Here is a 26,395-nt window from a genome sequence, read left to right as displayed (position 1 = left end):
GCGGCGGGGTCTCTCGCCTCTGAGGCTTTGCCAGAGCAAAGCCTCAGAGGCGCGGCACCCCGCTGCCGCTGCGGCTCTGCTCCCCGTGTCCCTGGTCTGGTGGGGGGGGGGGGGGGGCGCAGCTAGTGTGCTCCCCCCCCCCCCCCCCCAGCAGACCAGGCTTTTGTTTTGGACTCTGGGGCAGAGCAGCTGGGGCGCTGCCGATTGGTCCTGCAGCGCCCGCTCTGGGCACTACTGGACCAACCCGGCAGCACCCCAGCTGCTCTGCCCCAGGCGTCCCCAAGTCAGCTTCTGCTGAAACTGACCAGCGCTGACTACAGGAAGCCCCAGGCAGAGTTGCTCTGCCCCGGGCTTCCTGGAATCAGCTGCTGATCAGTTTCAGCAGCAGCTGACTTGGGGACGCCTGGGGTTCTTAAGTTGATTCTGTATGTAAGTCAGAACTGGCGGTCAGTTTCAGCAGTGTCTGAATCTGGACGCCAGTTCCGACTTACATACAGATTCAACTTAAGAACAAACCTACAGTCCCTATCTTGTACGTAACCCGGGGACTGCCTGTAGTCCCGTATTTTGTTTCAGCTACACCAGACTAACACGGCTACATTTCTATCATATAATATTTGTGTAAGAAACGCAGGTGTGTGTGTAAAAAAAAAATATAAAATGTTTCTAAGTGACTGCATTAAGGCAGAGTTGACAAATAGGCTTCTGCCATCCAAAGGATGTAAATTCACCTGTCTGCCTCGGATTGCATGTAAATTAAGTATTGTAAACCAACATAATGGAAACATTGTTTACATACAAAGTCAGCATGAAGTTATGAAGTCACCATGGAGTCAGCATACCAGGTGTGACAATGTCAGGCAAGAGGGTTCTGGAAGGCCTATATATGAGCCCTATAATGTCAAAGGAGCTGCTGGATGTGGAATCTTCTTAAGCTTGTGGCAATCAGTGATTGAAACAAGGCTAGCGGGGACGCAGCTATTTAGGTAGGGTCCATTGGAGGAGATGGGGAAGGAGAGAAATGATCTTCCAAACTTTCATCAGAGTTTCCAGGAGCAGCATCCTAGCCCTATATAGTGCTACAGATGGACACATGTTATGGGAGTTGATTATATCTAAGATCACTGGTAACAGAAAGACTTCAAAGAAAAAAATTAACTCTCCATTCCATTGGTGTGCTTTGTGTGTTTGACAGTACAAGAGATATATTGAAGCTGGCAATACACATTACAGAATTTGGCAGTTCTTCTAATTGAAATTTTTTTGTGGCTTGCACAGAAAAAGCAGGTGGAATATTACTGTCCCAAAATCTCAGTCTAGTACAGACAAGATTTTATTTTGCTTAATTTGGGAAAGAATATAATTGCACTGAAGATGCAACTGTGTATAAACCAGAATGAACTTTTGTCCCCGGTTGTTTTTCTGCATAAGATGAGAGAGGAATTGTGTAGACAGGTCAATATATCAACAGTAAGAGATGGGGCAGAATGCCAGAACTGTAGAGATGCTGCAGTGCCTTTGGATTAAGTTCAGGTTTTATTTTTCACTTAAGGCCAGGGATTGAGCCTTCATTCTCAGTCTTCTTTGAGGAATGCAGAGTATCTTATCCAGATCAACAACACATAATCTGTGGGAAATTATTAAATTTTTTAGAGATTTTTGACTAAATGTTGCTGAATTAATCTCGACTCATCTTTTAAAAAAAGGGATCTTGAAGGAATTTATTCTTTTTCACCTTTTTCATACCCTTTGAGGGAAAGTGTGAGAGCGGAAGAAAATCATTTATAGTTTCCTATCGGTGAAGTGCTGTTGCAGCTTAGAACTCTCACTTGACAATCTACTTTTTCAGGACACATCCTATCTGTTCATCACTGGCCCTGATGTAGTCAAGTCAGTCACCAATGAAGATGTTACTCAGGAACAGCTTGGGGGAGCAAAGACACACACTTCAGTATCCGGTGAGACCTAGTTATTTTACTTAGCTAACATATGCTCCAGTTTTCCACACTGAATGAAGCAGCAGTTCCAGCATAGATGTTAGAATTTCTTTTTCACACTAAGAGCCTCCAGGTGAAATTCTTCACTGAAGATTATGGGCTTTGGGTATTGGGTTTTGAGCATTGAGTAGCAGTAGTCATTTTTGCACTTTGCAGTGTATCGATGGGATAACAACAACTGGGAGTACGTTGAAAGTTTTAAGTGAAAATAATACGCTGCTTTCACATACAAGGGGAAGTGAAATGGATTTTCAAGCCCTTTAAGTAATTTTAACTCGACTATAGAGTGTTTTACTGGGTTGTGGTGGAAAACCTGTGGCTGAGTTTGCCATCCCTTTCTAGAGTTTCTCTTTCATTTCCTTCTTTCCCTCCCTTTTTCTACAGGGGTCGCACACAGAGCTTTTGAGAATGATGTAGATGCTCTGCTCAATCTCAGGGAGTTTTTTAATTACCTACCTCTCAGTAATCGTGATCCAGCCCCAGTTCGCAAATGCCATGATCCTAGGTAAGTGAGGGGCTTGCATGTAATATCTTAAATGTTCTTATCAGTTTAATAATCTTGCATGTTTCTGACCGCGTGAATACGTGGAAATGAGCATCTTGCAGTTAGGCTTCTGGTTTTTGCCTTCTTCACTGATGAATTCCCTCTTGCAACATGTATATGTGCACACGCAATACTTTGTCAAGTCTATTTATAGTTATTATTATAGGGCTCATCTAGACTACGAGGAACGGTCGAAAGAAGATATGCAAATTCCGTGGGATTTTGCAGAGCTTTCGAAAGTGAAAGTAGTTAAGACGCGGCTTTTTTGGCGACCCTTCCTTTGTCAAAAAGCCACATAAACCTCCTTTTTTGAGGAAGAGCGGCTTTTCGACAAAAGGACCCTTTGTGTTAGGCTCAGATTATGACAAGGGTCAATCCTTGCCCTGAAGGACAGACAATCCAGTTTACCATGTGCTGCCTAATCATACTCATCAAGTTATGTTTTGTAGACAGCATGGTAGAGGTGTGTCTTAAGGAGGATAAGGAAGTGGCTGCTTGAATTTTATCAAGTTTTTCTTGGGCATAAGGGCAACCTGAAGACAGTGTGAAGCTGTTTGATAGAAGAAGGTGGTACAGGATGGGAACACTGGTGGAATAAAGGCAAGGGTTGATGTTGCTACAGGTTAGATGAGCTATGGAGTGTGGGGCTGGGTTAGGAAGGGCCCTTACAGGTAAAAACAAGACGCTTGTATTTGATGTGGAGGTGATGGAAGAACCAACCGAGGGACTTGGATGTGGCTGATGGGGTCATAGCAGTGAGCAAAGACAATGATTTCAGCACCACACGTTATTTATGACGTATATGTAGTTCAATAATATGGTGCTTCATGGCATATTGGAGCAGCCTGTAGGGAGTGTGCTCTCCCACTGAGTGTCCAGGAGAGCAATCATCATCAGATATTGGTAGCTTCTACTCCCTTGGGGAGGAGGCCAGAGTTGTGGCTTGTGAGGAGAGGTGATGTCAGCAGCACAAAGGCCCAGTGCGTATAGCTTTGTAGTTTCACTGGTTCTACATTGATGCCTTTGGATATTTGGGTACTTCGTTAGCTCTTTGTTTAGGAATTATGAGCAGTTTTGTAAACCATTGTCCCAAAGCTACCAGAAATACGGTATTAACCGATCATTGTTTAGATTCATCCTGTGTTCCTGTTAGGCAGAAATAAGTTACAGAACAGATCTTCTTACCAAAAACAGACTCTCCTGGATGGTGTGTTTTAAACAGGAGAACATTTGTGTCTTTACTGATATTATGGGGCTACGCCCTCTGCTCGCTACGCTTGCCTACCCCCTCTCTAGCCACTTTCGCTTTGTTGAGAGCCTGTTGACACGATGATGATGTTCTGTCATCCAGCAGGAAACACTTTTTATATAGAGAGAGAGATTAAGAAACCAAGAAATCCTATTATATTTATTAATATTTCAAGACATTTGTAAGTGTTATTTTTGTAGTCTATCTTTTTCCCATACATGAACTCAGTGAGTAAATTTTCCATGTGAGTAGCATGCCATGTGGGTGTTTTTTTTTTTTAAAGAATTCCTCTAATAATGGCCATTTTTTTTCTGAGAGGGGCTACCAGTAATTAGAGCCCTATGCAGAAACACATTTATATCCATGGATATAAATCAGTATCCAGGATCCACAAGCTTCTCCTGGGAACTGCAGTGATGAAAGGAGCAGAACATGGAGCCACCGCTCCCAAGAGCTAGCTTTCCACCCCTCCCATGCGGCTGTACTGCCCTCCCCCTTCACACAGGGATCCATTTCTACTAGGAAGAAGTATTACCAAAGAATCTCTGTGTGTCAGCATTTTGTAGTATTAGGTTATGAACTATATCTCAGGGCTCTAACATTTTGACATCTCCACCATATATGCATAACATAACCTTTTTGCACCACAATTTCTGCAACATGTCTCTCCATCCATATGGGCAGGGCTCGACAATTAGTGTAATCTACTCACCCGTGGCAAGTAGATTACAAGCCGGCACAGCCACACAGCACGATCAGCGCATGCGCAGCGCGGTCTGCACATGTGCAGCGTGCCGAACCGCACGGCTGGCGAGCGGGGCTTGCTGCTGCGTGGCGAGCTCTGCATACGGAGAGTGGGTACTTACACCGAGATCTAAAATGTATTTTGTTATATAGTGCCACAAAACAACATTGCTGATCCTTTTCCCCCAAATCAAAGCCCATTCCTTTGGGATAATGCATCTGCCTAAATTCTTGTCCTGTTATAACATATATTCAGATATTTTCTTGTCAGGAAAATTGGCAGTAAATACTGATGTGAATTATGAGTTATATTTGTTTCCTGTTAGTCCAGATGATATTTAAATTAGTTTCCTCTATATAAGAATTTCATTCCAGAGCTGAGAAATATAGGGTTTTATTCTGTGCTCACGGAAATTAGAGGCATTGACTATCTCTGATCAGGTCCATAATACCTAGGTTGAAAGAACTCATCTGATGGAAAGAAGGCCAATAAAAATGGATGTTTGTTTACTAAAGGAGTTGGAAGACTCTCTTTAGTACACAATCCATCAGCCATGAGTATCCCGTTTCTCTTCTACTCTGTATAACTCTCTAGTTCCTTGTGTTAAAGTTTGGACTGTAGGCAAAGGCATTGAAAAATAAATATAATACTGTCCAAAACTCAAAGGGAGGCTGTCACCACCATTTGTTGTGGTCTTTTGAGGGGTCTCAGCCTCTCCTCTCTGAACCTCCTTAGTTTATCCTCAGTTGGGTCCATTATTGGACCCTCAACTCCATTTAAATCTATCAGCTCTTCAGTTGTAGGGCTTGCAGTCTCCCTTAGTGTCCTTGCCATTTTCTTGGTGCTGAGCTGTCACCCCTTTGTTATCCCTGGCCTTTCTGCCTCCCTTTCCTTGTCTGTACTCCCTTTTATAGCAGGTCTTGTTTTCTCTGTTGATTGCAGCTGTGCTCCTGCATTCATGATTGTCAGTTCTGGCAGCTGCATGGGGGTGTGATCAAGCTGCTTGTTTGCAAACAGGAGGAACTCTTCTCCCTTTCCATCTACATGAGGTTTATAGACCCACCCACCCCCATTACAGGGGCCCATGCCAAAGGGTGCCTCCAGATTTCTGGGGGATGTAATTTTATTAATCTTTGTTAACCTAGAAATATTACCACAATTCACCTGTCCAATTAAAAATTAGTATTTGCCTGGTTTAGAGTCCCTCAACCCACTACTGCCTACGTTGTCTGCTTTCATAGTACCTTATACTGTTTGGAGCAGCTGGTCCATTCTGCTTTGTGAGTCTGTGGAAAGTAGCTGCACGCGCTCTCAACTTTCTCTTATATACATTCAAACAGCATCCTCTGAATATCTGCTGGAGTTTTATTATTTGAAGAGGGCTGTGAAACAACATGGGTATCACGGGCTAAACATTTATTTTCACAATGGCTGTTCTCTCTTGCCAAAAGACTATTATTCCTCCAACACTCCAGAGCTCTGTTTATTTCCTGGAGCAACGCTTTGATGTTTCCATTGTACAGATCCTTAAGGTTACTTGAGATTGGATTCCCAAGTATCTTGCAGAATTTTTTACCCATTTACAAAAACATTTTCTGGACAGTTGATGTTTCTGAGATGTTTAGCTTTAACATGATTTAATCAAACCCTGTTGCATTTTTCAAATTAAGGATTCCTTTAGATGATGATTTTAGGGAAACCTTTAAGTAGACTATTGTAACAGCAACATGAAAAACTTTACTGTATATTCCTGCCAGTTTTATCCCATTAATAAATGTATTCTTCCTTGTGCAAAAGACTTTATGGCCAGTGGAGAAAGCCAAAGAGAGGTGCCTCACCGCCATATAATTCAGACAGGAAAGATGACAGCCCATAGATTTGCATCACTGCTTTAGGGCTGATATATAGAGGATAGTTCTGTGCAACTTTTTCCTCATTGGTGCTTCCCTCCCTCGCACCATCACAGTAGTGTTCCAGCCCAACAATTAGGGAGACAGAAATGAAAGACTTGTCCCCTTTCCCCCGAAACAGGGGTGGGCAAAAGGGCCTCTGCGGGCTGGATCCAGTCCACCAAGCAAGTTGATCTGGCCTGCAGAGGCCCTGGTACTCCCCTGCCCCCAGGCCAATCTGGGCTTGGGGGCAGGGGTGGAAGTGCACAGAGTCTCCTCCTGCCTTGCAAGGGGTGCAGTGCTTCTAAGCACTGCACACTCCTTACAGGCCGGGGGGCAGGGTGGGAGGAGACTTTGCAACGCTCCCCCTGTCCCCAGGCCAATCAGGGCTTAGGGTCGGAGAGAGCCCATGAAGTCTCCTCCTGCCCTGCAGGGGGCTCAGCACTTAAAAATCAACTGCCAGCTGCTGCTCAGCTGGCGGTTGACTCTAAGTGCAGCTCTCCCTTCCAGGGCAGGGGCAGAAAACATGAGACTTCACGTGTTCCCCCTCCCCAGTCCCTGGTTGACCTGGGGGGAGCACGCAAAGTCTCCTCCCACCGCCAGGAGCATGAGTACCTAGAGGGAACTGCCAGCAATTCGGAACAGCTGGCGGTTCTCTCTGGGGGGGGGCAAAAACTTTGCGTGCTCTCCCACCCCCAGACCAATCAGGGTCTGTGTTTGGGGAAGCACAGAATATCCTGGCACCGCCCCTTCCGCCTGAATCCCCCCTTCCAAGGCAGCCCAGGGCCACTTCAAAAATTTGTGAAGTGGCCCCCAGTCAAAAATGTTTGCTCCCCCCTGCCCTAAAACATCTCCTGCTGCTGCTTCTTCCCCCTTAACACTTCCCAGGCCAGAATATTCTCTGTGTCTTCCCCATCCCACCACCTCTTTGTAGCTCCTGTGTTAGTGGCCAGTAGAGTCTGCAGCAGGTGGAAGATGTACAGATCCTGCAATCCTCCAAGAGGCCCCCTCTTTCCATACAGAAGACATGCACTTGTAACTCCTCCCATTGTATAGAAATTAATCTGATTTTTGTGGTTGTAGATGTCATTTTTAATTACTTTGCATTTTATTTGTCTGAAGTAACCGCTTGGTTCCTGAGCTGGACACAATTGTCCCAATGGAGTCTACTAAAGCCTATGATATGGTGGACATTGTACATTCGGTAAGCCTTCTGTTCTTAAAGAAAAGTATTTACAGTATGTGACAAATTATGAAATGGCTCAAAATGCTCGAAGCAGACTAGCAGAATGCTACAGGAGACCCACTTACAGTGAACTCTCTCTTCACAGTAGCCATTAAGATAATTCTTTCTCCATGCATTGATCATAAACCCAGGGGAAATAAAACTGAAAAAATAAGCATTCTGGTGTATGAATGGAATATCAGATTTAGGATTTATCTTTGACTCATTTTCCTCTTCCAAATGCTCATAAGTCACATAAATGGAAGATAGTATTGTTCACAGTTCTTTTCTTAAAAGGTGGATGAGAAAAAAGCTATAAAAAGCACACCTTAGAGCCCTTCCCATTTTATTTCTTTAAATAATGCTGTGTGTTGTACCGTTTCCCCTAACTAAAAGAGAAACATACTTTATTCGGGGATTCAGATCTATTCATAGAAACACTTAGCTTTTTGTGTCATATTTTATTTCATACGAAAACTAAAAATAACAATACAAAAATATATAATTGTTACAATATCCTCTGCAGGTTATCATTAGGGTTTGAATTTTACACCTTCAGATTCATGGCTCAGCACTCTACTACTTGAGTTAAATGTTAATTGTCAGCAGTAGTGTGCTGTTATCCTCTGTGGAACAGACACAAGGGGATCATGTGCAACATACTGAAGCAATAGGGTACATGTACAATAGCTCAATTGTACTGGCATCCTGGCACATAGATTTTTCAGATTTTCTGAGAGGCAGTGTAAAAAAGGTGGTGTGAATTGGCTCTTCCTTATTGAGCTATAGTCTGAAATTTGACAGAATTGACTTTGTCCAATATCCATCTACCCTGTGAAATAGGCAGTAAAGGCTGATATTTGCCTTCCTGCTAAAATACAGTTCATGTGCATGGGCATGTTAATATTGGTCTGTGGAAAAGATAAAACCGCAGAAATCATGGTGTAACAGCTCTGTAATTGAATAGTATTTTGATAAGAGTAATGATGCATTTTATCTGGCAGTTCAGCTCTGTGAAGTTACCTCAGAATAGTGCTAGCGGCTTAGTGGGGTCTAGGAGCATGCTCACTGTGGATGGAATGTTCTGAATATTAAGGCATAAACCTTGTCAAGTTCTGTTCCCAGAGCTAAAAATTAGATCACCTCTGGGTGAATTATCATGGGGGTAAGCAAAGGGCTTATTCTTCTGCCAAAATTCAAGCACCTGCCCCAAAAGAGGGTTGGGATTTCACAAGTGCCTGGGTGAGTTAGAAAAGTCCAACTAACTTTCAACAGGACTTCTGCTCCTAGGCCAGATACTGTTGAAAATTCTCCCCCCAGGCACAGAGCTGTTTAAAATATGAGCCGATATTTTTTGCATTATTACAACTACCTATCTGTCCTTCACCAGGTCCTCAGAAATAGCTGAACTGCCTTTACTCAAACTGAACAAAATATTCTGAAGCCAACATCTAGCATGGAAAACTGCAGCCTACATGGGTGGTAGGCAAAGTTATTTTAAACAGCAGAAAACGGGTTCATAATGATATGTTAGGCGACAATAATACAGGTATAACTATTGCTCCATCTATACTTATGCACACTTACGAACATTTGAACTTTGCTTTGCATTTCTGTGGACATCACTTTATAGATCACAGAATGAGAAGTCTGTTCCTAGGTTTAAAGGCAGATATGAGGAATTTAGCCCTGACCTCTGAGGAGGTGGGGCACAGAAAGGAATTTGGCTACAAGGGAGGTTTGAAGAACCTTCCTTGCCTGATCCCTTCAGGTGGTAAAAGCAGAACATGTCCGAGGACTGCTTTTCAGGGAGACTGCTCTGCTGTGTTTTTCTGTCTCAGTTCTATAGATGCCATTGACTTAGTATGTGCTGCTTCTGTGCAAATAAAATTACACTTCAGTTCTGCTGTTATGAGCCTCTTACATTTTGTGCAACACCAGTTACTTAGATAGCATTAAACAGATTGCATGTATTAGTATAATGTGTATGGAATTACACAAAGAATTATGCACTGATCTTCTCTGAAGAAGCAAAATGCTTTGACTTCACGGAGGACTGCAACACATACTAAATATGTAAGGAAAATGGTTTGTTTAAAAAAAGAGATGTAAACAACTGTGGAACTTAAAAGTTTCTGTCTTTCACCAACCAATGCTGATCAAAACAATTATATAGGTGTGTGTGTGTGTATTTCCTCATCCACCTTGTGTGTCTCATTTACTTTTTTTTAACATTTGGAGATCAGTCTTTAATAAAGCACACACTTCAGATTATTATCAAGTATTTATAAACATCCAAGGTAAGTATTAGTGTGTTGCAAACTAGAAAAGTGCCCTCATTACAGGGGAATCCTTTGAAAGATTTTCTTTGGTGTCATAGAATCACAGGGCTGGAAGAGACCTCAGGAGGTCATCGAGTCCAGCCCCCTGCCCAAGGCAGGACCAACCCCAACTCAATCATCCCAGCCAGGGCTTTGTCAAGCCAAGACTTAAAAACCTCTAGGGATGGAGATTCCACCACCTCCTTAGGTAACCCATTCCGGTATTTCACCACCCTCCTAGTGAAATAATTTTTCCTAATATCCAACCTAGACCTCCCCCACTGTAACTTGAGACCATTGCTCCTTGTTCTGCCATCCATCACTAGGAAGAACAGCCTCTCTCGATCCTCTTTGGAACCTCCCTTCAGGAAGTTGAAGGCTGCTATCAAATCCCCCCTCACTCTCTTCTCTTCTGCAGACTGACTAAGCCCAAATCCCTCAGCCTCTCCTTGTAGGTCAAGTGCTCAAGCCCCCTAATCATTTTGGTTGCCTTTCACCAAAATGGGACCCTTCACTACTGGGACCCTCTCCAGTGCGTCCACATCCTTTCTGTAGTGGGGGGGCTCAGAATTGGACACAGATGTGGCCTCACTAGCGCCGAATAAAGGGGAATAATCACTTCTTTAGATCTGCTGGCAGTGCTCCTCCTAATGCAACCTAATATGCCATTAGCTTTCTTGGCTTCAAGGGCACACTGTTGACTCATATTCAGCTTCTCATCCACTGTAATCCCCAGGTCCTTTTCTGCTGAACTCCTTCCTAGCCAGTCGGTCCCCAGCCTGTAATAATGCTTTGGATTCTTCCATCCCAAGTACAGGACTCTGCACTTGTCCTTGTTGAACCTCATCAGATTACTTTTGGCCCAATCCTCTAATCTATCTAGGTCACTCTGGACCCTATCTCTGCCCTACAACGTATCTACCTCACCCCCTAGCTTAGTGTCATATGAAAACTTGCTGAGGGTGCAATCCGTCCCCTAATCCAGGTCATTTATGAAGATGTTGAATAAAACTGGCCCTAAAACTGATCCTTGGGGCACTGCACTTGAAACCGGCAGCCAGCCAGCCAGACATTGAGCCACTGATCACTACCCATTGGGCCTGACAATTTAGCCAGCTTTCTATCCACCTTACAGTCCAATCCATCTTTCCTTAACTTGTTGGCAAGAATATTGTGGGAGACCGTATCAAAAGCTTTGCTAAAGTAAAGATATATAACATCCACTGACTTCCCCATATCCATAGAGCCAGTTACCTCATCATAGAAGCTAATCAGATTGGTCAGGCACAACTTGCCCTTGGTGAATCCATGTTGACTATTCCTGATCACATTCCCCTCTTCCCAGTGCTTCAAAATGGATTTCTTGAGGATCTCCTCCATGATTTTTCCGGGGATTTAAGTAAGGCTGACTGGTCTGTAGTTCCCTGGATTGTCCTTCTTTCCTTTAGCACCTCAATAGAATATATTCAAAAGTAAATGCAGCATCCAGTATATATTGACAATTACATTTGTAAAGAAAGAGAATAAAATTGTCTGATTCCTCGTCAGTGGGGGGGTTTTCTGTGTAACATTGATATTGTTGTAAGTCCCAGAACTACACCATGTGTATCCATATGAGGATTCTGTCTGAATCTCATTCTTACAGATTGTTGATGAGAGGGAATTCTTTGAGATCATGCCCTCTTATGCCAGGAACATCGTTGTTGGATTTGCAAGGATGAATGGAAGAACTGTTGGAATAGTGGGTAATCAACCCAAAGTGGCATCAGGTAGGAGCAAGCGGTCTGCTGCTGTATATCTGCTTAAGGGTGTTTGTAAGGTGGCTACTGGTTGTGTTTTATTAAACACATTGTGAGGACGTATGATAACTTGGTGTACTATGAGTGTTTAAAGTTTGGGTCTATGATTCGTTTTCCCCTAAAAGTTTAATAGTGGAATGTCTCCAGGTTAGCATTTTATGTGACAATGATCTGGAAAAGAGAGGTAAACAGTGATGTGGCAGAATTTGCAGATCATGAGCCTAAATAATGTTTATGTCAAGATTAGTAAAGCCCATGAAAAACTTCAGTGGGATGAGCAACATACTACAATGGCAGATAAAATTCTATGTTGAGCAATGTAAGATGATTTGTATGGTCTGAAATAAAAATTGTTTTCAACTGGTACCACTCAGAAAAAGACACGATGGGTTTTTTGGGTCAGCTCAGTGAAAAGCTTTGCTCAGTGCACAGCTAATAATAATAATAATTAATAATAAAAAATAATAAATAGAGGACACTACTGGAAAAAATTCTAAATTTCTACTATAAATTAGTAGTCCTCATCAGATGGAATATGGTGTTTGGATTTCTAGCCCAACAGACACAGCTGAAAGAGAGAGAGGATTCCTAGGCAGGCAGCAAGAAAGACTAGGGACATGGAAAACCTGCCATCTGAACTGTTTAATTTGGCAAAATGACAAATCTGAGGGATATGAAAAAGGTAAATGAAATAAATGGTATGGAGAGGGCACTTCTACTCATCTTTTCTTAAAATAAACAAACAAGGAGGTATTTGGTGAAATCAGTAGCCAGCAACTTGAAATCTGATAAATGTAGTGCTTTTTCACATAACACACAACGAGCCTGTGGAGCTTAATGCCATTATATCCATGTATGATTAACGGAGATCAAGAGCTTAACAGACTTGAGACATTTTGTTGGATAATAAGCACATCTGGAGTTACCATAGTAAGGGTTCTTTTTAAAAGATGAAAAAATGTGCGAAGTCTATATATCCTTGTGTTCTTCTTCGAGTGGTCCCCGTGGGTGCTCCACTCTAGGTGTCGGGCTCGTCCCGGTGCCGCTGATCGGAGGCTTTTCGTAGCTGTAGTCGGCCGGACCGCGCATGCGTGGCAGGTTCCGCGCGCCGTTTTTCCAGTCACGCGGTCCGGCCCCTTCGCCAGTTCCTTTCAACCATCCTAGGTTGCTGACGGAGATCTGAGTCTCTCCTCAGAGGCAGCTCCTTTCAATAGAAAAGTTAAAAATTTTCATTCGTTTTCCTCAGGTTATGGTTAGCGTTAGTTAGGTAGTTAGTTATTTGTTTAAAAAAAAATTGAAAGTTTGACATAGTTAGTTAAGGCTACTGTTATTTCTAGTTTTCTCTACTGTTTGAACCCAGGAAATTCAAAATGCCCGGTTCACCGGGTTTTAAGAAATGTTCTTTGTGCAAAGACCCCATGCCGGCGTCCGACGGCCAGGGCACGTAGGGACAGGGACATGAGGCTGAAGCTCATCCTATTTGATAAGGCTCTGCAGCCTTCTGAAATGCCTCAAGGAGATCCCTCTATGGAGCGCAAGAGGAGGTCTTCACCGCAGAGCGGGTGGACTCAAAAGAAGGGGAAAAAAGTCTCTCCGGCGCGATCCCTGACCGCGGCCCCTCTATCTAAAATCAGTGATGGTGACCAGCCAGGTACCTCCGGAACAGGTTATCAACCCGCGAAACAAAAATCGCACAGGCATAAGTCTGTGGGACGTTCCTCTTCCGTGCCGGTGCCGTCGACCACCGTTAAGGCGGGGAAGAAATCGGCACCGCCGACTCAAGGGCAGCAGCCTATGAGAGTGCCTGACCCTACAACCTCGGCACCGACAGTGCAGAAACACGGAAGACACGATACGGCACCGCTTCAACAAGCGGCACCGACAGAGCAGGCGGCACCGGGGCACCGAACGCCCACGGCACCTGATACAGCGCCGAGTGGCAGTCACACTACAGTGCCGGGAGTGGCACTGCAAATTATGAAGAAAGCGAGCACGGCACCAGCGGACCATGGCAGCTCGGTTCCGCCTAAGGCACCGGTAGGAGAGTTAGCCTCCCCAGCTTCATCGGCGCGGCACTCCCCAATACTGGTCTTAGATGATGAGGATCAGGTCTCCAGGCATTCCTCCGTCGATGAGCCCTGCGCCATGCCTTCGGCCGTACCTTCAAAAGCTCAAAGGAAGTCGGCTCCTAGAAGAGGGTCTCCATTTCCATCACCGATTTTTTTGCCGGCACTGTCTCTCTCCCCTCCGCGATACCATTCTCCAAGGGGGCCTCGTTATCGCAGCTCGCGTTCTCCACACCGCCACTCGAGGCCGCACTAAACTTATGTTTACAGGCACCCCATACCACATTTTGGGATGCATACTTCTAGGTCTCGCTCACCAACTCGTTCACCCTCGAGGTCTTATGGCAGCAGATACAGCACTGCCTATTCATCCAGGAGACCATCTCCCGATGGCTCCTATCGCACAACGATTGGTTTGCAGCCCTCGACTTGCAGAACGCGTATTTTCACATTACAATCCACCGGGGGCACAGATGCTTTCTGCGCTTCGTGATAAACAACGACCATTTCCAATACAGGGTCCTCCCCTTTGGTTTGGCGGCAGCTCCCAGAGTTTTCTCAAAGACTCTAGCGGTAGTTGTGGCATATCTATGGTGCCAGCACGTCCTCATATTCCCTTATTTAGACGATTGCCTCATAAAGGCCCCAACGCATCAAGAGACCATGCGGATGATCTCGTTAGCCAGAAACACGTTCGATTCTCTCGGCTTGATAATAAATGAACAGAAGTCGACCATTGCTCCGACACAAAACATAAAGTTCATCAGCGCAGTCCTAGATTCTATCACGGCAAGGGCATACTTACCTCTAGACAGGTTCCAAGCGATACAGGAACTAGTAAAGGTACTCGACATAGCTCCAACTGTGTCCATACATACGTGTCTGCGCCTTCTGGGCCACATGGCATCCACCACCTTCGTGTTTCCTCATGCAAGACTTCACTTCAGAGATCTTCAACACTGGTTAGGAAGGGTATACTTACCACAAAAACGCAGCATTCACAAGACGGTCACAGTGCCGCCTCATGTTGGCGACTCCCTGCGTTGGTGGAAATGCACAGGAAACGTCCCATTCTGTCGTCCTCAGCCTTCTGTGCTTATAACGACAGATGCATCTCTCATAGGCTGGGGTGCACATATGGGCAACGATCGTGTTCAGGGCAAATGGTCCTCCATAGAGAAGACTTATCACATCAATCTCTTGGAGTTCTGCGCCATTTTCCTAGCATGCAAGCATTTTCTCCCATGCATATGGCACACCACCGTCAGGATATTCACAGACAATGTGGCAGCAATGTACTATGTAAACTGACAGGGGGGTGCCAGATCTTGTTCCCTCTGTGTGGAAGCAATACGGTTGTGGAACTGGTGCATAAAGAACGGCGCAACCATCACAGCGTCGTACTTACCTGGCATCAGCAATGTCATTGCAGACTCGTTGAGCAGACGATTCCCGGTAGATCACGAGTGGGAGATAAGATCAGATGTTCTACATTGCATCTTTCGCAGGTGGGGTATGCCGAGAGTAGACCTATTTGCCACAGCGCAGAATGCCAAGTGTCCCCAGTTCTGTTCCAGAGCGGGGATGGGGAGCGGATCTCTGGGTGACGCTCTTCTCACCACTTGGCGCGGATTGCTTCTCTATGCATTTCCCCCGACAGTCCTAGTGGCCAGGACTCTCGAGAAAATAATACTCAAACGGGCGACAGTCATCTTGATAGCTCCGGCATGGCCAAGACAGCCGTGATACCCACTCTTGCACAGTATGTCGTTATGCCCACCATGGACACTACCTCTTCGTCCAGACCTGTTATCACAGCAGAACGGAGCTCTCCTGCATCCCAGACTCGATTCACTTCACCTCACAGCATGGCTGATAACTGGTTCAAACATGATGAGCACCTTTGCTCACAACGAGTCAAGACAATTTTGATGAGTAGTAGGAAAGATTCCACTCGGAGAACTTAAAGTGGCGCAGATTTGCTCAATGGTTTCAATGTCAAAACGTGGAACCCCTTGTTTCTCCTTTGCAGCAGATCCTAGATTACGTCCTGCAGCTTCAAGACTCTGGTCTCTCCTTGTCTACTCTGAAAGTTCATTTAGCAGCAATCAGTGCCTTTCATGAGCCACTGCAGGGTTCCTCAATTTTTCCCATCAAACTACAAAAAGGTTTTTAAAGGGTCTAATGAACCTGCATCCACCTCACAGACCCCCTCCATCAGCCTGGAGCCTGGATTTGGTACTGCACACAATAGTGCACCCCCCCTTTGAGCCTTTGGCATCAATATCACTGCGAATGTTAACAATGAAAGTTGTATTCCTATTGGCGATTACCTCGGCACGCAGAGTCAGCGAGCTAGGAGCGTTAATGGCAAGTCCTCCTTACACATCCTTTTCAAAGGACACAGTGATATTGCGCCTGCATCCGGCGTTCATTCCCACGGTCAATACCTCTTTTCATATCAATGAGCCTATAGTTTTAACTGCCTTCTATCCCAAGCCACATTCTTCTCCATCAGAGGCCTTGTTTCACACGCTCGACGTGCAACGAGCTCTCGCCTTTTACATAGAAAGAACCCGCTCATGAAGACGTACGGACAGGCTGCTTGTGTCCATAGCGCAGCGTTCCAAAGGCAATCCTATTTCGAGTCAACGTATAGCTAGACTGATTACCGATTGCATCTCGACATGCCATTCACTCAAAGGAAGGCCTCTCGTTTCTCAACCTATTGTTCATTCCACTAGAGCGGTGGCCACCTCCACCGCCTTTGCCCGAGGCGTCCCTCTCAGCGACATTTTCCGGGCAGCCACCTGGTCCTCTAGCACTTCTTTCATTCATCATTATGCTGCAGTGCGGCGTTGGGCCCCGGACGCAGCAGTAGCGTCCGCGGTTCTAGCCTCTGCACAAAATCATTGACCCGGTGCGCATCTTGACTACTGCTTTGTAGTCACCTAGAGTGGAGCACCCACGGGGGCCACTCAAAGAAGGGGAAGTTACTCACCTGGTGTAGTAACGATCGTTCTTCAAGATGTGTCCCCGTGGGTGCTCCACGTTCCGCCCTCCTCCCCGCTCCGGGTCTGTCTCCTTATCTCGTTACAGATTCCGGACGGTGACAGGAACTGGCGAAGGGGCCGGACCGCGTGACTGGAGAAACGGTGCGTGGAACCTGCTGCGCATGCGCGGTCTGGCCGACTACAGCTACGAAAAGCCTCCGATCAGCCCGACACCTAGAGTGGAGCACCCACAGGGACACATCTCGAAGAATAATCCTTACTACACCAGGTGAGTAACTTCCCCTTTCAGGGTATAAATTTATCTGTAACTAACATAAGTATTAGCCCTTATTTCCCTTGCATGTTTCTCTGCAGTCTCTAGTACTAGCCCTAGGTTGCTGTTACTGGATTAGATAAACCTCTATCAGAGCTGGTAGGGGAATTCTGTTATTTTGAAGGGAGTTTTGTTGCTTTTCTTAAATGATGTTGTTTCTATGTGGCAAATTACATTTTTGAGAAAATCAAATGGTCATATGATGACTTTTGATCGTTTTTCTCAAGGGCAACTTGATCAAATACAAACATTTGCCAAGTTAAATTGTTAACCGTCATATGAGTACCTGAAAAAATTAGCAGGTTTTTCTGCTGGCTTCCTTTCGATTCGGTGGTTTTAATTTTGGCAAAGATGTCTAAATGCTCAAGACTGTTTGTTTCCATTCGGATACCAGTTTAGTATAAATTAAATATAATAAAATATGTATATTTTAATTGTTTTCTGACATGGAAAAAGAAGGAAAAACTTCTTCAGTGTTTTAATAAGTAGTAAGGACATAATGGGAGAGCTGCTCTTAGGAAAAACCTAGCATAAAGTGATCACCAGTTGATGCAATTTAAATTAAATGGAAGGATCATTAAAACAAGGTCACTATGTTTTTTTATTTCAAAAGGCCAGACTTTGGGAGATTAAGGGAATTAGGAAAAGTCAGCTGTACTGAAGAGCTCAAGGTCTTAAATGTGGAGGAGCCTTGGAATTTCTTCAAATCAACTATACAAAAGCTGCCTGAAATTTTCACCAAGAAAGAGGGAAAAAACTTCGAGGGAAAGGCTCCAGGCTCAGCTGAATGAATAACTACTTAAAAAAGGTTGTTAAGAGTTGGCAGAGAGTCTGTAAGGAATGCAAAAAGGGGCTGATCAGCAAAGAAAGCTACATCACAAGGGGGTTAGAAAATGTGAGAATAAAGTGAGAAGTGCTAAAAGTCAAGCTGAATTATCTTTTGCTCAGGAAATATAAAATAAATTAGTTTCTTAGTTATATAAATAGAGAATAAAGAAGGTTGAGGTTGGGCCACTATGCAGTGTGAACAGGAAGAAGATAACTAGAACCTACATGAATCCTTTGCCTCAGTTTTCAGTAACTATGATGATGTGCATGAATGCAATATGGCTGATGGAAATGTGTGTTTAAAAATGGAAATAACATCTGATGTGGAAGAAAAATTTAGAGGTTAATGCACTCAAATTGAGGTGGGGGGACTACATAAACTTCCATCCTATAATACTGAAACAACTGGAACATAAGATTGCTGATTCAGTACTAATAATTTTTAATAAATCAGTTATCTGAGGGTAGTGTCATCTGACTGGAGAAAAGCTAGTGTCATACTTCTATTTAAGAAAGGGAAGAAAAGTGATCTGACAATTTCAGGCGTGTAAGTCTGACCTCAGTGATATACAAGGTTTTAGAGCAAATAGTGAAGAAAGGAATAATAAATTCTTACAACTCCAGTATCCCAAAATAGCTGCAGTGTATAGACATACCCAGAGTGACTAAGAGCATGAATATGAAGCTGTGAAAAAGGTAAATGTGCCTCTTATGATATATCAGATGAGGCATTTCTAGAGATAGAGACATATTAATGCCTTGTTAAAAGGCACAGATCAGACCTCATCTGTGTACAACTGTACTCACCCATATTCAAGAAAGATAAATTTAAAGTGGAATAGATGCAGAGAAGAGCTATTAGGGTGATTAGGGTAACAAAAGGTCTGTCTTCTTAGAGAATGGAAAAGCTTGACTTGTTAAGTCTAGTAAAAACAAAAGCTGAAAGGGCATATGATTGCTCTCTATAAACACAATAGAGGGGTAAATGCCAGGGAAGGTGAAGAGCTATGTAAGCTAATGAGCAATGTTCCCACAAGAATAAATGGATATCAACTGGCCAGAACAAATTCAGACTGGAAATTAGAAGGTTTCTAGCCAGAACCTCACTTTTTCTCATGGAACAGCCTCTCAACAGGAGTTGTGCAGGCCAACTACTTACTTAGCTTTGAGAGAGAACTGGACAAATGTATGTGCAGTTGTATGACTGAGTGGCATGTGCAGTGGAGGTTAAGGCTTAATTATAGGGTAATTTCTGATTTATATTTTATGTGTCTAAAGCTCAAACTTCAGCTGGTCACCTGCAAAAGTCAGGAAAGGCTCCCATGTTAGTGAATCCTGGGAGATTTTTATCTCCCTTCTGTGATATACTAGCAGTGACAAGACAGGACAATGGGACACTACATGGAGTGAGGCTCTCAGGTGGTATCTAGAATCCCTCTGTCAGGTGCTTAGCTCTGGCTGGTTCTTGCTCACATGCCCAGGATCTAACTCATCCCCATATGTGGGGTGAGGAAGGAATTTTCCTCCGGGTCAGATTGACAATGACCTTGGGAGAGTTTCACCTTCCTCTCCAGCATGTGGGCACAGCACACTTACCAGAATTATCTGGATATAATTAATGGGCCACTTCACCTGGAATGGTCTCCTTAGCCTATAATGAGGACTGCTAAACTATCAGTTCAATATTGTATTTAGCTGTGACACTGAGTACTGGTCGCAGACCTGAAGATGAGCTCTGTATAGGTCGAAAACTTGTCTCATCATCAGAAGTTAGTGCAATAAAAGATATTACCTCACCCACCTGGTGTTGCTAACACCCTGGGACTGACATGGCTACAACACTGCAGATATCTGAGGCTTTGTACGTTATAGAGAAATACTATGTAATACTTACAGATAAAATACATGTCATACTCTTAGTGCTAAAACAATGCAGTCTCGTAACATGCAATAATATCCCATAACATTCAAAGCACCTAAGTCTCTCTGACTACCAGTTGGACTTAGGCACCTGGAATGATTTTTATTTTTTTTATCCATGACCTTGAAGTGAAATGAGGGGGAAACATCACTAAGTAGACAAAAAATAGCCCGCCACAACTGAAAATACAGAAACAGGAGTAATTTGGATACAAGGTAATACAGCCAAACGAGCCAGTGAGATCCTGATACTATCCTGAATGCAATATCTGAAGGTTACAATTTATTAGAACAGTTGTAAAACCCCATGACATATAGTGTCCTCTCTGTTTCTGAACGTTATTAGGGTGTTTGGACATAAATTCTTCTGTGAAGGGAGCCCGCTTTGTTCGATTCTGTGATGCTTTCAACATTCCTCTGATCACTTTTGTGGATGTTCCTGGATTTCTGCCAGGTAGGCCCTCCATGTTTGTAACACGGTGTGATTTGGGGTGGGGAGGACAGTTGGTTATGGATAGTTAATACAGTTTCTCTTTGTTTCTTTTTTTGTTTTGATCTAAAGTCATGTTTGTCAGGCTCAGCCATAGGGAGCAGGATGTGCCCATCCCCTGCAAGTGCCAGAGCAGTTGAAAGCCATCATGCTGGGCCCAGCCAAAGATGGGCTGCTTCCTTGCCATTGCCAGCACCCCAGAAATCCTGCCCTCATTGCAGCTAGAGCAGAAGTTGTTCACACTTCACTTGTTCTGTTTCCATATTATTTTGAGAATGCAGGTACCTCCAAAAGGGCTCAGTGATAGTGTTGCTGCTCTGAGAGGGATAGTACATGAAAAGGTGCAGCTGAGAGCAAACCCACTGCATCACCTACTAGTTCTTCTGGGGAGAAAGGGGCAGTGCCTCTTTTGGAGTAGCCAGTGTCCCATGGAGTGCTAAGGGGGAAACTTCTGGGGTGGGAATTCCTGGCTGACCACCTGTGTCAGAACAGCTGTGTTGTCTGATTCCAGCAGTTCTATTCCTCAGAGCCCTGATCAAGGTGAGCCTTTCACTCTCTTTCCCCTTTGGGGAGAGGCCCCTTCCCCTGCTGCATACTGTTACCTGGGGATGTGCAGGCTCTTTGAGCTTCAAGCAGTATGTCTCTTGCCTGGAGGCCTCCTGGCCAGCAATAGGCATTCCTGTCATATCTTTTGCTTGGGAGCATCTTGTGTCCCACAGAAGTGCTCTGCACTGCTTTAAGGGCAGGGCAAAAAGAAATCGGGAGCTAACCCTGAGACTCCTAATGACAGGGTTTTTCCTCCAACTAGCCTGAGATCTGGCTCAGAAGACACCTCCCCCCTCAACTACCGAATTCAGTGCTGAGCAGTCAGTGCCCACTTAACCACAGCACTTTTACCTTGGTCTACCTGAGATACAGAGAATATTCATAGCAAATGGAGTAATTTCCACAGAAAGACTCCATCTAAAACAGGCAGAAGACAATTGGTCCCTGCAGAAGACAATTTCTGTAGAGACATTGCATTCCACCCTGGGTATGGTTAAGGCTCCAGACATGCTTAGTATTGCTTCTGTACCCAAGTCTCCAGGCTCAGCAGAGAAAAAGGGCTGCAAGCGTAACTCCATACTGAAACCTTCAGTGCAGCGTAAGCAGGACACTGCATCATTGAAATAGTCCACCTCACAGAGGATGGTAGCCACGGCCTTTTCTTCACCATCTACATCCCAGTTGGCCACAGTTTCAGGAAGATGTTATGGTCTCCATGGCCCCTTAGGCACCCTCATTGTTACTGTCTACTTTCATCAGCGTGGACTCACCTGGAAAGCATATATCCTCAATACAGACAAAAGAACAGAGCCCTGCTCTTCAAACCCACCCAGTACTGCAAGAATTCAGATTCTCAAGAGCACTGTTTGTTTTGCAGGAGTGTGCATCTCCCTTGTTAGTTGGTACTAATTGGCTATTGGTACCGAGACAAGCATGGTCACCAAGGTGGGACCTTTCCCCTGGTGCCACTTGACTACCCAACACTTTCAGGGTGCTGAGGCTCCCCCTCTTAAAAACAAGGAATTTTCCTACAAAGTGAATGTTTCGAGGCAGTGCTCCCTAGCACATCAAACAAGGAATTTCCATCCTGATGCTATGGTGTCAAGAAGGGGGGAGTTCCACCAAAAACAGGCTGCAGAATCCCATCCAAGTGACTGTCACCCCAGTGCGTTTCAGACCTCTCCATAGTGGGATCATCAGCAACTTTCCCAGGCCCCTAGACTCTTCTGTGGGGAATGTGGACGAGATGCTTCCCTGCTCCAGCTCCTCCTCCTTTATGACCGTAGGCACAAAAACCCTGTGAAGACCAGGAGCCTAGGGCAGCTAAGGAGATTATCCCCTGCGATAGGGTGCGAATCACTGTTCTGGCGCTTTCTGCCAGCTGCCATGGGAATTCGCTCTCCTTGCTAGGGTGCCCGCCTTGGTGGTGCCTCACTGCTGTCAGTCAGCTACTGAATCTGCTCTGCCTCCACTGCAGCCCTTCCAATATGCCAGGGGTCACTGCTGCTCTCAGCCCCTTTCTAATTGGCTGTCTCTGGTGCAACCTCCCTAGGGCTGCTTTTAACCCCTTTTCTGCCAGTGAGAGGCAGCCACCTCATCACACTCCCCAAACAAATATTTCTTAATTTTCCCTAATGAAGGGGTTATGCCTCCCCTAATGTCTGCAGCTGATGAGTTCAGACATTTCCAAAAGTTAATGAAGTGCATTGCAGATTCCCTTAAAAGTCCAGCATAAGCACCTAAGCATCCTCCCGATATCTCTCTGTACCCGAGTTGCTCTGCCTGTGAATGAGGCCCTGTAGGATCTGGCAAAGTCCATCTGGCAGACTTCTCTGATGAGTCTGCAGACGTGTGAATGAGCCAGTAAGAAATATTACATCCCCGTTAAGGAAAAAGTTGAGATTCCAGCGGAAGAGACCACCTGTTCCCTCGGCACCGACTCCTGAGCCATCATCATCATCCAAGTGTCTGTTTCTGCAGGTTGGTTGAGGACCCGGAACCATCTCACTACACTGAGCTGTATACACACCTCTCCTTCCACCCTTCAGAAGTCACCTCTCCTTGTCTTTCCACAGGGGAGAGAATCACATTGGACAAATGGGTGCTGGAGATTATAAGACCTGGGTACAGTATCCATTTCATTTTTCTCCAGTATACCACCCCCCATCTTTTTTCTCTTCTGGGACCCCTCTCATAAGCACTTGTTAAAGCAAAAGGTTGATTTGCTTCTGTGAATGGGAGCTGTGGATCTATTTTCTATTAAGCGCAGAGGGAAAAGATTTTATTCCAGCTACTTCCTGGTCCCAAAAAAGAATGGAGGGTGGAGATTGATCTTAAATGTAAAAGTTCTAAACAACTTTGCCAAGTCTCAGGCATTCAGGATGGTGTCTCTTGCAGCTGTATTTCCATCATTAGAACCACAGGATTGATTCCTCAAACTTCCGGGGAGCCCAGGACCTCAGAGTGATGGAGGGAAATTCTTTGCTTGCCTATTAATCTCATTTCTAAGAAAGGGTATAGCAGCAAATCCTCCCTTAACTTTGTGGGAAGGTGTGTAGTTAGGGAACAGATTTTTATAGATCGTTTTCACTGTAACTCACCTGCTGCTGACTCTGAATGATGGCTTTGAACTGTCCTTGAAGCTAAACTGAAAAACCATACCCTTCTCAGAGTCGTATGGTTCCAAAAAAGTGAAATTAGTAGATAGTTTGGGGTCTTGTGCTATTCTCAGCTGAATCAAAATTTGCCTCCAAATGGGACTCTTTTGACAGTATTTGTATGGTATCGCAATGCCATATAGCTGCTGTTCCCTGTAGTATATATTCATTGCAGTTCTCCATCTGAGCTTTCCTCACCCTATTGTCCAGTATGGAGCTGTGGAGAACACTGCTGTCCAGTAAACACAGCTGGTGGTGTTAGCTGACCTGCTGGCAGCATCTGGAGACCCCTTCACAGGTGAATGATTTTTTTTTTTTATAACTTTGCTAAAGTGGTTTTTTGGTTCTCATAATTTTTAGGCACAGCTCAGGAGTATGGTGGAATCATACGTCATGGTGCAAAACTACTGTTTGCCTTTGCAGAAGCAACTGTGCCCAAAATTACTATTATCACCAGAAAGGTAAGGGGGTATCATTTCTTGGAGTTCACAAGTACTCTTGTTCTGCTAGAAGGAATGTTATTCATAGACAACTTTCTTCTGGAATCCTGTTCTCTCTTGCTTCTTCTCTCATAATGGTTCTTTTTTCAATTTTCATGCAGCTTTTGTTTCTACTTGCTTGTCAGAATATTGCTACAACCCCTCCATGCCCTTTGACACTAAGCTTCTTCAGTATTCTGTCACTCTCACCTTCATTTCCTCTCTTGGATCTCTTGCAGACAAGCCTGTGTCTCCTCCATGTCACTAAACTTCTCTCGCTAAGGTCATAAATGACCTAACTCTGGCCAGATCCAGGCTTACCATACTCTGATCTTTTTGTCGCTTTAAACAGTTGAGACCTGGAGCTGTGGTGAGTCTGTGTTCTCCGCTTTCTTTCTCTGCTGCTCTGTCATCACCCCTAGGCCTTGAACTTCATCATTGTCCCTCAGAGCTCTGTCCTCGGTGCCCTTTTCTTCTCCCTTCTATTCCTAGCCATGTATTCTTTCTGTTAGACACTGCACTGATAGGAGCTTTGTAAATGCAAAGTCTCCATACCTTACAGTCTCTCGTGGATTAAGGTACCATTTTCTTGCTCTTCTTTCTTTCTGTGTTCAGCCTCACCTCTTCAGCTACTTATTAGAGAGACTCTTCTGTCGCAGCATGGCAAAAACTGTACTTTTTAGTTTTCTCCATTTCTCCCTGTGTTCTCTATTGTTATAAAAAATCCTCTTTCTTCTAAGTGTGCCACCTTGATATCATTTTGACTCTACCCTTTCGCATAATACTTTCCTGCTGCTGCTGCTTCCTGTTAATCTCTCCCTATTCTCTGTCCGTATCGCTGAGATCCTGCTCCTTTTTCCTCTTCAGATACTCATTTTGGGAGATGCATGCCCTGACTGAAGTGTCCCAGAATGTTCAGAGCTGCACAACTATGAGAGAGTGTGAAGTGTTAAAAATCACAACTGTTCCCTCTGTGTGTGTGTGCCATCACAAGTGGTCTTGGGACCCCAACCTTTCCTTTTTCTTGTGCAGTTGTGCTTTTTAAAAGAAACTTGGTGTATGTTTCTTGTAGTTCACCATTAGTAGTTAAAAAAAAGTTTGGTTGACTGGCTCCTGATTATTTGTAATAGCAGACGAAGTGAAAGGGCCAGTCTTCAAATTGTGGGCCTCATGGAGTAAAAATGAGTTATTTCTCATGCACTGACACTGTTACATAGGAGCCTCTTTTGCCTGTGCAACATTTACTTTTAGAATAAGGAATAGCTTTAGCTGAAGGGTGCGCAGTAATTTTTGACGGGGCGACACCAAGATTTTGGAAAGTGGTCAAGGGCCGCACTCTTCCAGGATATTAATGGAGGAATTCCAGGGTCTGTAATGGAGGTTGGATGCAGAAGGGAGCTGGGAGGAACGGATTGGGGTGCAGGAGGGTGAATGAGGTCTGTGAGGGAGTTTGGGTGAAGGAAGCAGTTGTGACCTAGGGCAGGGGACTGGGGTGCAGGATTTTGGGATGTGACCTAGGGTAGGAGGAAATTGTGATCTGGGGCATGGGATTGGGGTGCCAGATCTGGGAGGAAATATGGGTGCAGGAGGGAGCAGAGGGTTTGGGTATGTGGAGGTGGGGCAGAGGGTTGGGGTGCGAGAGGAGCTGGGGTGCCAGAAGCAGGCTCTGGCTGGGAGGTGCTTACCAGGAGAAATCTTAGGCAGATTGCTGCAGGCTGCTCCATGTGGCTGCGCTCCAGGCATGAGGAGGAGGAGTTGAGGAGGAAGGGAAATGGCTTCCTACATTGTCCCTTCTCCCAGCAAAAATTCTCAGCTCCTATTGGCTAGAAACTAAGAGATTGGCCAATGGGAGATAAGAGATTTTGCCTGGGGGGTAGGGAGGGACAGCATGAGAAGTCTCCCTCTTCCTTCCCCAGCCGTCTGAAATGGAGAACAATTGAAGTCTGACCTGTTCTCTGCCTCAGGGATTCTGTTGAGGCAGCTGCGTGCCAGATCCGGCCCACAGGCAGCCTCTTGCCCACCCCTGCTTTAGCTGCTGACCCTGTGGAAATTGCATTGCAAGACTGAGACCTCTTAAGTCCAGCACCCAATGCACAATCTGAATAATTGGCTGCGGGAATACCAAGAGGCCATGGAAGTACTGTTTGTTCTGCAGGGAAGTTCCTTCAAAAAAGACAGATCAAGAAAAACGTAAGAAGATGATTGATCTCTCAGATCACTTCTTTGCAGCATTGTGCAGATTCTGCGTCCAACTGGCTCTTGAATCATGAGATCTAAACCACTCAGGTCTACTCTTAACAGGTCTGTGAGAAT

The 26,395-nt window shown here is 44.8% G+C and overlaps 1 protein-coding gene across 1 annotated transcript in view; it reads left to right on the top strand.

The window, feature by feature from the left end:
* The window catches only part of PCCB (propionyl-CoA carboxylase subunit beta), an 80,713-nt gene that overhangs the window by 37,041 nt on the left and 17,277 nt on the right, over positions 1 to 26,395 (top strand). The window contains exons 7-12 of the mRNA XM_075937379.1: positions 1,850 to 1,958; positions 2,382 to 2,502; positions 7,547 to 7,628; positions 11,616 to 11,739; positions 20,257 to 20,364; positions 23,964 to 24,064. Of these exons, the coding sequence (XP_075793494.1) occupies positions 1,850 to 1,958; positions 2,382 to 2,502; positions 7,547 to 7,628; positions 11,616 to 11,739; positions 20,257 to 20,364; positions 23,964 to 24,064 (645 nt within the window). The remainder of the gene's footprint in view (positions 1 to 1,849; positions 1,959 to 2,381; positions 2,503 to 7,546; positions 7,629 to 11,615; positions 11,740 to 20,256; positions 20,365 to 23,963; positions 24,065 to 26,395) is intronic.

Source organism: Pelodiscus sinensis, chromosome 10, assembly GCF_049634645.1.
Source record: "Pelodiscus sinensis isolate JC-2024 chromosome 10, ASM4963464v1, whole genome shotgun sequence".
Lineage (NCBI taxonomy): Eukaryota > Metazoa > Chordata > Testudines > Trionychidae > Pelodiscus > Pelodiscus sinensis.
Note: the sequence above shows the minus strand (reverse complement) of the source record. Positions and strands in the feature narration are given on the sequence as shown.